A 13,268-nucleotide genomic window follows, 5' to 3' on the forward strand; every position below is an offset into this window, starting at 1 on the left:
AACACCTTTAGTTGGTTTTTTAAAGAAGACTGGAAAGAAAATTAAATGCTGGCAACTGCAGCATAAACACTGGCTGTTGACAAGAGCAGTTCACAACAATCATAGGAACAACCCTCTTTAGCTAAGGTTTCAGCTAGTGACCCAACTAGTGACCCAACTCATTTGTTAGGTTTCGGGGTTTTTTTATTTGAGTGACTGAAGTTAATACTTAACCCGTCATGCTTAATGATATCACTGGGGGCTGCTTTGGGCCCTGAAATCTTAGGGTCTGGGATCTCCTGACCTGGCAACACTAGCAGATACAGATGAGCCAAGCATTGTGTGTGTGTGTGATTATTTTTTCCTACGGAGGAGAAACACATGTATACATTAGGTAAAGGTAAAGGTACCCCTGCACGTACGGGCCAGTCTTGCCAGACTCTAGGGTTGTGCGCTCATCTCACTCTAGAGGCCGGGGGCCAGCACTGTCCGCAGACACTTCCGGGCCACGTGGCCAGCTTGACAAGCTGCATCTGGCGAGCCAGCGCAGCACACAGAAACGCCGTTTACCTTCCCGCTAGAAAGCGGTACCTATTTATCTACTTGCACTTAAGGGTGCTTTCGAACTGCTAGGTTGGCAGGCGCTGGGACCGAGCAACGGGAGCGCACCCCGCCGCGGGGATTCGAACCGCCGACCTGACGATCAGCAAGTCCTAGGCGCTGAGGTTTTACCCACAGCGCCACCCGCGTCCCTCTGCCATGTATACATTACATGGCCCTAAAGAAAACTTGATACAATTATAGATATATAATCAAGACATTTTCACCCACCCACTTTGCAGCTTTTTATCAGCGCACACTGCGATGGCCCCAAGAACTTTTGCTGTTTGAGGCAGCAAATGCACACACAGAGAGAGACACATACAAACACACACACACGGTCAAAGTGTATCCAAGGCTGGCCAAACCTTTGTGGCACCTGAGGCAGAAAATCCCACAAGTGCCTCTCCTGCTTCCTGGCAGTGAAACTACAACAATAAATTACATAGCCAACCATTTGCTGCTGTTCCATGACACCCCAAATCAGCCACCTGAGGCAACAGCCTCACTCTTTCTAATGATAGGGCCAGCCCTGAAAGCACCGTGTGAACATTGGTAATGGAAAGGAGCGGGATGGGTAAGGGAAATAAAATAAAATAAAGGTTGCCAAAGTTGAAGCAAAACTGCTCATCCTCCAATCCTAGAATTTGAGAAATTATCCTAGTTAAACCAGGACTTGGGAGAATTTGAACACAAGATTCAATGAGCAGAAGAACGCCAAGGGAATGGAATGGAGGAAGACCTCTCCTTTAAAGAGACAAAGAGAATGGTGGTCGATATTACGTGCCTCTTGCTTTCACCACTATGCCTAGCCTGTTTCAGTGCACCCAAAGGGGCCGGTCAGCAAAAGGTCTTGCAGGAAGAGGTTGTGAACTCTCAAATGGATTTTCACAGTAGGTCCCACACTGAGAAAGTGCCTCCTTGCCTTCCACAGTGGAGAGGGTCCCTGCTTTCCATTACCATGGCGAAAAAGGGAACAAAACAACGACATCTCTTCCTCCCCAAACCTCCCATGGTTCTGCTTAAGATCTCTACTGGAGAAAGCCATTTTGTGACAATTAAAGGCATACACGTACATACATGTAAGGGCATACACGAGTTTGAACCTTAGATTAAGTATTATGGGGTGGAGAAGGATAATGCCAACCTGTACAACTTTATTTTCTTTCTTTGTCCCCAGGCCTTCCCTATACCAGTAAGATACACCAGAGCTTTCCTCTTTCTCAGTCTGAATCTTTCTTAGGGGAGTCAAAATTCTTTACTTCTACAGCTTTAACTTTTCTGAATGATTAAATATTTTTATACGATATATTGTAAATATATTATATCTATTTTCTTGATTTAAGAAAAATACATTTGTTTTTGCTTTTTAGAAAACGGTTCCTGACAGACTTTGGAAAGACAAAATATACAGACTTCTGAAGGCAGTTCAATTGCATCCCCATTGTTGTTAAATTCTCTCCCACCCACCCCCGGCCCAACATTTCCTTCTTGAGTTTTGTGCTGTGGTCCAGGAACTGCCTTAGGCTCCCAATGGGATCCTTGGCTGCTGTCCCACATAAAAACCTGCCAAGGATTTGAATATAGATGGGGAGGGCAGTTCCAGGTGTTTTCCTCATTTGATGTACCTTGGCAGTAAAAGCCACTAACTGCACTGGGAGTGGGAAGCCTGTAGTCCTCCAGATGTTGGACTCCAATGTCCATTGTCTCTGATCACCAGCCATCCTGATGTGAGTTGGAGTCCAGCAACTTCAGGAGGTCCAAAGGTTCCCCATCCCAACACTACATGCAGATAAAGCATCCTAGCCACCCAGACCCCCCGATGTGGATGCAGAGCACTTGTGGCTGGTTGCCTATCCTGTCTGACACCGTCCCCATCATCCTTACATAGTGCAGAAGAAGACACTGCATATATCCTTACATAGTACAGAGCTCATCTCAGTGAGATGAATTGTCTTCATATGCTATCTGGGATTCTAAAGTGGTGTGCCCACCACTTTAGTCAGAAGATTCAGTAAGGTGGGAGTTAGGAGTCACCACCGTATCTTCATGCATGCATGAAGTTATCCAGGCCAGAATGGGGTCTCCATTCGTTTCAATAAAGGTGGTTGATCTGAGTTCACAAGTGAAAGACAGCTTCATTTAAAGGGGATATATTGAGACCTCTGTGCATGCAAGAGATCCATGTGTTCATTTGAGAACACACATGGTGCACACACCAGGAGGCAGGCGTATTAACCCAATAAATTAAACTCACGGGGCATTTTGGTACCTAGGTGGAGATGTAGACTATAACCTAGGGCTATATTTAAGAGGCTGAACTGCTACTGTTTAGTCTTCAGCCTCTGTGTTATCCAAAATTCCATGACATCCTTAACAAAGATTTATTCATTTTTGCCCATCAAAGACACCATTGGCTTCAGCTGGGACTGTTATAGACACAGCCTTAAGCAATTGTCCACATCTTGGCTGGACTAGTGCATAGTTCATCCTTGGGATCCCTTGAAACTAGGTTCAAATTTTTGCTCAGCTAGAAATGAATGATAGCTTTAGGTGAATGACTATCTCTCAACCATCACTGGTAGAAGGGAGATTAAAAAGTGCTTGCTTTAAAAAAAAAAAATTATGCACTGCTCTTCATCCAAAGCTCAGAGTGTCCTACAAGTGGTTATCTCCCATCCAGGTAGCTTCCATGACCAGACCTGTTTAGCTTCAGCAGTAGAACTGCATCATATGCTTTCAGATCACACTCTCAGCTTACAAAAATGCCACCAACTTCACCTGGTGTACTGAAGATGAATGAGATACGGCTGAAAAGCCAGCATTGGCTAGTGCATAGATTTCTCTCTCTATATATATATCAATATTTGGTATGTTATGAGCAGGGTAGCCATCTCCTGACTCAGATATCGCGGTGGTTGCTTCAACTGCTCTAAGTTGGACATCAACTCAAATAGACAACATGAGAGACTCAGAGTTGACCATCATTACTCTTGGTCACTTTCCACCCCTTCCTCATAATGACGCAATGTGTGATGCGTGACACTTCACTCCATTCCTGGCTCACATCACTGAGTCTTGGATATACGGGGCTGGGCAGTGTTCAAGAGCAACAATGTCATGTGCAATGCAAGGAACCTTGCAAGGAAGTAGCAGCAAAGTGATAGGGAGTGGTGGCAGCACTGCTGCCTGAGCTGTCTTTTGTTGGGCGGAAAGCTCTTTAATGAAAGCCCAGAATTATATTTCCCATATTCCATCAAAGAGAGTTAACTGTTAGGACATATTGTCCCGATAGGTGAGGGATTCCCTCTGTGGATTTGTATGAGATACCCATCAGTTTTTTTTTAGAATATGACATTTCTCCAGCTAAAGGGAGGAGGCAGATGAACAACTATGTGCGTTGAAGACACAGAGCAGAGAGAGGGGGGCATGAAAAATGTCTAGTTAGACTTGCCTGGAAGTGTCAGTGCAGTCTTCGGTGGGGGTGGGAGTTGCCCACATTGCTCCCTGGTGCTGCCAAGTAGGACTGCTTTCTTGCTCCTACTGAGTCTCTGCTTTATATACTTGAAAGTTCTGAACTCCCCAATGCTCTCCCATCCAAACCTGGCAGTGCCACCCCTAAAATGTCCCACTGCTGGGGCAATTGTGGAGGCCATGTCTGAAATATGCAGAGTACAGATGTGAAACCTGTGGCCCTCCAGATGTCGCGGGGCTCCAACTCACAGCATTCATTGCCAGCAGCCACGCTGGGTGGGGCCAGTGGCAGCTGAGAGCCCAATTCCATCCAGAGAGAAACTGGTCCCGCCCCCTTGCTACAGAGAGAAACAGTGATTAGGAGCAGGGACTTGCATACATCTCAGTGCTCATCCCTCCACTCAACTAATTCCCCTACATGCTCTAGTCTAAGGCAAAATCGGAGTCCTGCTTGCATCAGGAGCAAAAGACAAGGAACCGGGCCATTGCACTGCTGGGGTGGAGGCACCCTTCCCAAATGCTGTTTTACTGAGCTGGCGTCATTAAAGCAATCATCGCGGTATCCAGGACAGGAGCTGGCAACCGTGGTCAGTAGGTGGGTGGGTCACGGAGAGAAATGATATCATAACCTAATTTGGTAAAAGTGCTATAGAACAATTAATGATCACAATAACACCTTGCAGATTAAGGCTGCAATCCATAACCTGCACATTTACCTGGAAAGTAAACCCCACTGAACTCAGTGTTGCTTATTTCTGAGTAAACATGCACAGGATCTGGCTGTACAAGTGCTTTGCAGGAGAGAAACAAATGGGGGATAACTGTTTTATTTGTCCTGTCATTTACTTAATAGGTGCAGGGCAGGAAGGATCCTCACTTTCTGATTCTCTCAAGTTTAACAGTATGATGAACAAGGCCTTTCAAACCTAATTCCTCTCCTGAAACATGAATCCAGACAGCATTCCAGAATTCCCACTCTGCAGAAGACATCTTCTACATTTCCCCGTTTTCCTTCAACTGGCTCAATATAAAGTACTGAGCAAGATACCGATGAAGAATTATTAAAGTAGAGTTTCTGGAATGATAAATAACATTTTGCCCGTTTTCTAAGAAACATTGTCCTCAGATTTATTTTTAAACAGTGCTTGCTTTCTAAGCGCTACAGAAACAATAAATATCATTATGATTATTTACCAAGCTGTGCAACTCCCTAAGGTGAGACGGCTTCCGCTAGTAAAGACCATCAACGGACAAGTGCAAGAGACGGAACGTACCTCGTATAAAAACCCTGAATCGTACAGCATCAAATCATAATCGGAAATAACAGAGAGAAACAACAAGCCCACAATACAAACCACGACCAAAAATAAAAAAAATAAAAAAGAACAGCCAAATAAAATCCCCAGTGTGTTTTTTCTTACAGCTTCAACGAGCCTTTGGGAGCTTTGCCGTAAGTCCTAGAAATCAACCAATTTCTAGAGCAAGTTTTGCTTTCAGAATTGCACACATTCGATTTTACCTGCAGATTGCATAAATGTGTTGTGTCACATAATCATATCAAAGTTATTTGCAAACATTATACAAACTGGAATGCTTAAATATGAGACACAGAGTACATACATTTATAAGAAAAATGAGAGCAATCATATAAAAATATAATTGGGGAGGGGGATGCGTTAAGTTAGCAGTGCTATCAAGGGCAGAGATAAGGAGGGGGTTGGGTTCCAACTCTGCAATTCTATGATCCCATGAAAGTGAAAAGTCATGATTTTCTTTGTTTCGTTTTCGTTTCTGGAGTTGCTCCCACAGCACACAATTTTTATCTCTGCATCCATTTGCTTCGAGTCTCGGTGGTATCCTGCATCTGATCCGAGGCCTTTCACAACAACTCCATTAGATTTTATGACATTTAATGAATTTGTAACCCACGTTATGCCACTACAGGGCCTTTAGGAATAATTACATTTGATCTTCATTACTTTGATGTCGCTTACTTACCAACCCCGCACATTATTACAAAAAAAAATTAAATTATTTCTAAAGGCATGTTTTCGCTCATTTGGAATGTAAACTCTTTTTGGGGGGACAGGGAAGGGCCACAGTTCCTCATGTTCTGGATCGCACTGATAACCCCATTGGCACTCAACAATAAACAAACAAACAAGAGACAATTCACTTTGCCTAGTTCCTACGTATTCAAGGTGCTCGCCGCCTGCTTAAGTGATGCTCCTTTGGAATTTCCAGATCCTCGGGACCTTTCCCCCCTCCCTCTTTTCAGCCCTTTCTCATTCAGGTGTTCGCTTCTCTTCCCAGCAGTCTAAGAAGCCCTCTTTATTTCGGATGCGCCGCCGTTTTATTCGAGCTTAAACTGGTAGCGTTCGATAAAGCTATACTTTTCTCCCCTTTGGGTAACTCTGGCGCCTCGTACTCCCAAGGGCAGATTTCCACACGAGACCTTAAAGGTTGCTGTAAGTTACTAGCTGCCGGCTTGGCAGAATCAGAGGGAAGCGCATTCCCCACTGGAGAGGAGGAGGAATTTTTTGTCTGGCCTCCCTGTTTATCTGTGGTTTGTGCTGTTGTCTTTTGGAGCAGCTCCTTGGGCTCTCCAGCAGAAACGCTGGGGGCACACTGTTTATTAGCATTCTCGCCCCGCTGAGCCTTCAAACTTGGCAGTTCTTCTTCTTGGGTCTCCCAAGGGCACACTTCACATCTATCTGTGCTCTTTTGATTGGGGAGCTGATTGCCTTCCGCAGTCTTGTGGGGCGTTTTGCCCTTGGCCGGGGAAGAGGGTTGCTTCTCTGATTCAGAGGAAGCAATGGAGACGTGCTTTTGAGCTTTGGAATCAGAATGCCCAGACCCCGGGCTCTGGTCATAGATTTCCCAGGGGCAAACCTCTCCGATGTCAACTTTGCCCTTTGGCAGGGTCTTATCTGCTGCTGCTGCTGCTGCTGCCGCCTCAGGGTTCCCAGCTGCCTGAGTGGACTTTTGTTGCTTCATTATCCCAGATTTATGGGTCTTCTTCGCCTCGTCTGCATGGGCAGAGTTTTTCCGGTGAGAATCCTTATGCTCGCTTTTATCGGTGCCCGAGTGCTTCTTGCTCCCCTCTTTGCCCTTCTGTTGAGACTTGTGCGACTTGCCGCCCTCTTCGCTTTGCATTTTCCCAGCCAGCCCCAGCGTTTTCTCCTTGGCACTGGCAATAACACTGAGCGATTTCTGCAACACTGACGTTCTGGGGTGAAGGGGCTTCTTATCTGCGCTCAAATTGTGAGCGCTCACGGATTTGCACACCAAAGGGACGTTTTCAGTGGACGTTGCTTCAGTTTTGTCTGCGGTCTTTTTCCCAGGGGCAGAATCCAGCAAGGAATTCTCAGTAGCTGTGATGACCTCCACGCTTTCTGTTGTTAAGCTGTTAGGCTCTGCGGCCGGCTCCCGGACGTGGTCGTAAGTGCTGTGAGACTTCTTCAACGAGAAGACTCGGTTCCTCAAGGATTCTTCCTTCGGTTTGATGTGTCCCCCAGAATCCGGTGGGTTCTTCTTTGTCGCAGGAGTATTCTTCGAAACCCCATGCTCCAGAAAGTCCTTTTCCTCCCGGGAGCACTGCCTGGTGACTGTCTCAGGGATCTCCGTGATTCTTCGCATGATTGAACGACCCAAGCCCTTTTTGGAGCACCTCTTCTTCTGGAGGTGTGGGTTGTTGGTGATCATCTTTTTCCTCTTATAAATCTCCAGCTGGGCATACAGCTTCTTCAATTCATCCTGTAAATCAGACAATACTTGTCAGGAAGGTATATATTGAGTCAAAATAAATGTAGTGTAGCTTTTCTTAACCTGAAGGGCCTAGGGATCAGATATCTGGGTCTTGGTTCCCTATCCCTGCAATAGAAGGAAACACATGGACCAATAGGGACCCAGGTGTACATTTCCCTGAGTTGAAACCTGATGAAGTAGCTGAGCTTGCATGAAGATCCAATCAGATTGGGTCAAATTCAGCAAATCGTCTGCTGTCAGAGAGCATAAAAAGGAGGACTGAATCCAGCCCTCTATTCTCAACTCCTTCTTCCCCAACAGATGATCAGCAGAATTGAATGAGCCCAGGAAAAAAAATGTGTACAGAGCCCTTTCCCCACTTGCACACAGAGTTCCAACTGGACTGAGTTACACATGCAGAAGACAACCAAAGAGCAGCACAAAATGGCCATCATTTCAGTTACACTTCACTGAGTTTAACATACGACAATACGAGAATATTGTGAGAGTAACCTGAAGCCATTGGAAGAATCTATTCGGGCAAGAAACTAAGTTGTCCTTGTATTGGATTCTTCAGTTTTAACAGTCTGCAGTAACTCTCCAGCAATCAGAGAGGCTGCTTATGTCAGACTGAATTTACCATGCCAAAGATTTTATTAGGACTGAGCAGGCCATCATTTTCATCATTTATTTATTTCATCTTATTACTGAAGATTTCCCACCTGGCTTTCAAAAAAACACCCACAAAAAACACCCACAGAGAGAAAATTCACAAGGTTGGCATGTACCCTAATATCGTCCGGATCCAAGCTATGCTCGCTCCAAGCTGAATTGATACTGCTGTTCAGGTAAGATCCAGATCTTCCCATGTCGAGTTCATCTTCATAAGCCTCAGTAGCTATGTCATCTCTTGGGTTATTGCTTGAACGGGAAAACTGAAAACATACGTGAGATGTCAAAATAAATGCCCTGGTCAATATAACAAGTAAGATCAAAGAACATGCCCTTGTTCTTTAGTTCGACATTCCCGGACACTACAATTGGCTCTTCCATTGTGGCTGTCATGCACGCCTCCCCCTGAATATTCAACTTTTTTGCTGTTCTTTTAAAGTATGAGCATAGCCTTCATATGTGCATAGAAACCTTTGCCCTGCTAGCTTCATATAGAACAGGGTTGGGGAACCTGTGGTCCTACAGCTGTTGCTGGACTCTAGTTTCTATTATCCCTGCTCATCATCCCCCCAACATCATCCCTGAGCATCGGCTTTGCTGGCTGGGACTGATGGGGAGTTGGAGTCCACCAGCCTTTGGAGGACCACTGGTTCACCATCCCTGGTATGGAAAGATACTTGCCGGGAGCAACTGCAGGATACTTTGCAGTTCTAGAGAGAAATATATCTTTAGATGTCTCCTCAAAACATGAGATTTCTCAGGCTATTTCCTAATTCAACAAACAACAGTTGCCACCAAGTTATATTGATCTATCAGAGGGCTAAGATGCATGTTAGGCGGAAGATCTGTGATGAGAACTCCTGATGTTTCTAAAGCTGCCTTAAGGTATCCAAATTAGGTCAGGGCAGTGGCACTGAGGGGGTGCCTCTCTCTTACATCCAGCCATGGAGCTCAGAGCAGCAATTTAGATTGAGAGGAAAGGTCGACATTCCAATTTAATTTGGAACCCTCTGCAAAATCTAAAAAAAACAAACAAAGCCCAAACATGAAGAGACCCAGTAAGAGATCTCCTGCGTACTGTGCATTTGTCCCTGAGTTCTGACATGGGGAAAAGAGTAGAGAAAGAATACCTTCGGGATCAGAAGTAACCCAACGGTGACTGTCACAGTCAAGTGTGTGTGCGCAAAGAACAACATCAGCATCCAATCAGACTGAAGTCTTGAGGCAAGACTGAACCTAAAAATAGAATCCACAGGGTTGGCAAATACATCTTCCTCCACTTTCCTCCCCCCCCCCCCCCACATTAAATGCTAGATCCTTAATATTCCTGACGACTCTTACAGAGCAAAAACCCGAATATAACAATGCACTACATGATCGAATATGACATTGTTGCCTGTCTCTCCCTCAGCACACATCCTCTGATACACAGCCTCCTTGTGTGCACATCAGAGCAGCAATGCACATGCAGGGTTCATGTGCACGAGCCCCATTATATAAGGAAAGCCACCCCAATGTTCTATTTGCAATAAAGTGAAAACTTGCAGGGATGGCTCTAAGTGGGAGGATTCTTGACAAAGCACACTGTGGTGGAATCCCTCTGGCATTGGTGGGGCTACCACTGGAGGACCGCAGCACTACTAATACCCTCTTGCAGTGGGTGGATGTGAACTACCCACTCATCTATCCATTGTTCATTTCCTTACACAATTATATCCTGCTCTATATTATGGGACCCACGGGGGGTGTACATGTGGCTGCCAGATAGTCATCCATCCAGGGGGCTAGCCAGCTTCACCAAAGTGGTGCTCTCGTGTGCCTTCAGACCATGCACTGGAATCTAGAGTCCCTTGTGGGGCATTGTGGGCAATTTAAAATGGTGGTGACCTCCTACCTGCCTGCTACTGCTCTGTAAGCCAGAGCCTTGGAGATCTGTGACTGGAGCATCGTAGAGGGTGCAGAACACCTGGCATCGATGCCAAAGGGTGCTGGTCATTATGACACATGCCTTGGTCACATAGCCAGACCAAATTATTGCAAAGCATTCTTCAAGGGCACTTCCCTTGAAGAGTAAGCAGAAGCTGCAGTTGCAGCAAAAAGCACCAGGCAAAATACTTAACAGGCACTTATCTTGATATGGATCATATCACACTAATCTTCTTCCAATTGCCCTGGCTTCCATTTTGTTTCTGAGCCCAGTTAATATTAACTTAAATGGCTTGGGACCAGGATTGCTAGAAGAAAACTGCTTCCTCCATCATCATCATCATCACCATCATTATTTAAATTTCTATACCACCCTTCACCTGAAGATCACGGGGTGGTTTACAATATACAAACACAAAAATACGTACCATAATAACAAACGAAACCAATAGCCCTCTACACACTGTTTGAAAGGCCATAAAATTTGCCCATCAAATAGGAGCATCTTGGGAGGCCTTAATCTGTGTCCTGACACCAACAGAGGTATGGCTGGTGGGGATGCGGGCCAGTGCCTTCTCGGTGGTGCCCCCACCCCCAAGTTATGGAACTCTTCCTGAGGAAGGTCAGCCTGAAGCAGGTAGGTAAGATGCTTTTTGAAATTATTATTCTGCTAGGCTTTTGACAGATTTCAATTCTGCCTCTGTAGGGATTTTGTAAGGCTGCATGACTAGGGAGCTATTTCCCTGGTTTCTTTTCAACATTGATGCCTAGGCTTAGATTTCTATGCATGATTTCAAATGGGACTAGCAGCAAGAGGAGACTGGTCCATTGGGGCAAATGGGGCACTGCCCCGCCACCCTCAGTCTGCCCTCAGTCAACTGCCACCTGTTACCTGCCTGCCTTAAAGGGAGTGGCTCTGGCTGAGGAGATTTCACCCCTCCCATATCCAAGAATCTGCTGATGTTCTCTGCTGATTCTCCAGAGAGGAGGGGGCGGTTTCTGCTCTCTACTTATTCCACTCCAGCCTCACATCAAAGAGAGAGAGAGAGACTGAGTGTTAGAGAGAGATCGTGTGTATAGATAAGGTTGCTGCTAAGAGCGGCTGCAGACACTCAGTGCAGTTCAGCATTTTCGTTTAGACCTCATTTAGCTCTGTATATAGTTATGTACTATAGTTGTAGATAGAATAAAGAAGATATTCAACAGAGGTGCTCTACGAGTCATTTATGCTCTGCTATACTCTGCTATACTCTGCTGTGCGACAACTGTCATCTTGCAGAAGTGAATCCGGTGCTCACAACTCTAAGCTGTGAGTCCACAGCACTTTGACCTGTTCCTGTGCAGAAGGTGGTCTCTGGAAGTGCTACCCAGCTCGCCTAGCCCAGTGCTGAAGTGTATGAGTCCAGTTGGTGGCACTGGCTCAAGGGCGATGCTGACACTGGCTGTTCCCTTCCTCCTCTTTAGTCTCAGTTTTGCCTTTGCAGAACTCAGCAGGAGAATGAGGACAAAGCTATAAAGAGTTGGCTCTACCTACACAGGCTCTAGCTCCACCTACTGTTGGCCTCCCAGGATTCCGCCCTACCAGTCCCAAAGGGGGCAACTCTAGCTAGACATTTTCATGTCCCACTGCCTGCTGCCGGATAGTTTTCTTGGTTATTTTAAACCCTGGATTTTAAGTGTTATTTTAAAGCTTCTTGAATTAAGATTTATATAGTTGTACAGAGCTTTTGGAAATAATAAATGCATAAAATGCTGTTGAGAGACCATTTCCTTTGATGCATGTACTGAAAACCCTGCCTGCCTAATTAATAGATAGGAAGCTCATCTCTTCAGCCATCTAAGAGAACGTCTTTAAAGAATTCTGCGCTTTGCAGGAGGAACGCTTTCATTTGGGGGGCTTTCTGATGTGCATCTTAGCCTGATGACCCATTTCAAATTGTACCATGTTGAAAGTAAACAGTTAAGAACCAGGCTACAGCTCACTTGCCTAATTGCATGGAATATCGCAGAGATAATGAGCTCAATGTGAACCGCAACAGCCAAATAACGTGGCTCGTGAAACGCCGAGGGCACGGTCCGCACTGCATAGCAGAGATAAACGCCCCACAAGAGGAATAAAAATTCAGCTGCAAGAGAAACAACGTAAGAAGTACATTAGTATTTATACATTAAAAATGAGAGAGCAAACTTGAAATTATCAGTTCGAATCTTGGTGTGAATATATATACAAATTCAACAACCGGAATTTATGCGTGTGCCAGTATGCTTTCAGGTAACAGAATGGTAGATACATCACCTAATGTCCCTGCAAGCCTGCATGTGTTAGCTCCCCCATTCATTCCAATGGAGGGGAAGGTGTCATGCACTTAATGGAATCAATGTACACTACTGTATTTGTTTTGTAAGTAAGGCCGGAAAAGTTACTCATCTCCAATGAGCTTAAGATGGTGCACATGGATCTCTCCTCCATCCCATCCCATCCCAAATGTAATGGGTAGGTAGAAAAGGGTCCCTCTGCAATGAATTTCTTGTAACCCATGGTTTCCAGTTGAGTTGTTAACTATCAGTCCCATGGGACTGGCTGAGATGACTGGCAGAATCCGTGACCAAGGAAAAGAGACGGTGGAAGAAGATTGGAAGAAATTCAAAGTCTATCTCAAGAACTGTTATAAAATTAATGAGTGCTAAAATGTCAAGGGTAATGAAAAAAGAGGATTACAGCTGTAAATGATTAGGTAAGAGAGGGGGGGAATGAGAAATTAGTTAAATTAAGTGAGGATTTGCTGAAGAAATTTTGAAATAGGGATGCAGAAAGGGGAGGCATGGGGAAGTCAGAGAAGTAAGATTTATGAAAAAAAGGTTTTCGAAAT

The 13,268-nt window shown here is 45.2% G+C and overlaps 1 protein-coding gene across 1 annotated transcript in view; it reads right to left on the reverse strand.

The window, feature by feature from the left end:
• Window positions 1–2,390: 2,390 nt before the first annotated feature.
• The window catches only part of GPR158 (G protein-coupled receptor 158), a 120,523-nt gene continuing 109,645 nt past the window's right edge, over window positions 2,391–13,268 (reverse strand). The window contains exons 8-11 of the mRNA XM_028750558.2: window positions 12,386–12,524; window positions 9,603–9,708; window positions 8,589–8,735; window positions 2,391–7,809 (exon numbers count right to left, since the gene is read on the reverse strand). Coding sequence (XP_028606391.2) covers window positions 6,385–7,809; window positions 8,589–8,735; window positions 9,603–9,708; window positions 12,386–12,524 — 1,817 coding nt within the window. The 3' untranslated portion in view covers window positions 2,391–6,384. The remainder of the gene's footprint in view (window positions 7,810–8,588; window positions 8,736–9,602; window positions 9,709–12,385; window positions 12,525–13,268) is intronic.

This window comes from Podarcis muralis, chromosome 12 (genome assembly GCF_964188315.1).
Source record: "Podarcis muralis chromosome 12, rPodMur119.hap1.1, whole genome shotgun sequence".
NCBI lineage: Eukaryota > Metazoa > Chordata > Lepidosauria > Squamata > Lacertidae > Podarcis > Podarcis muralis.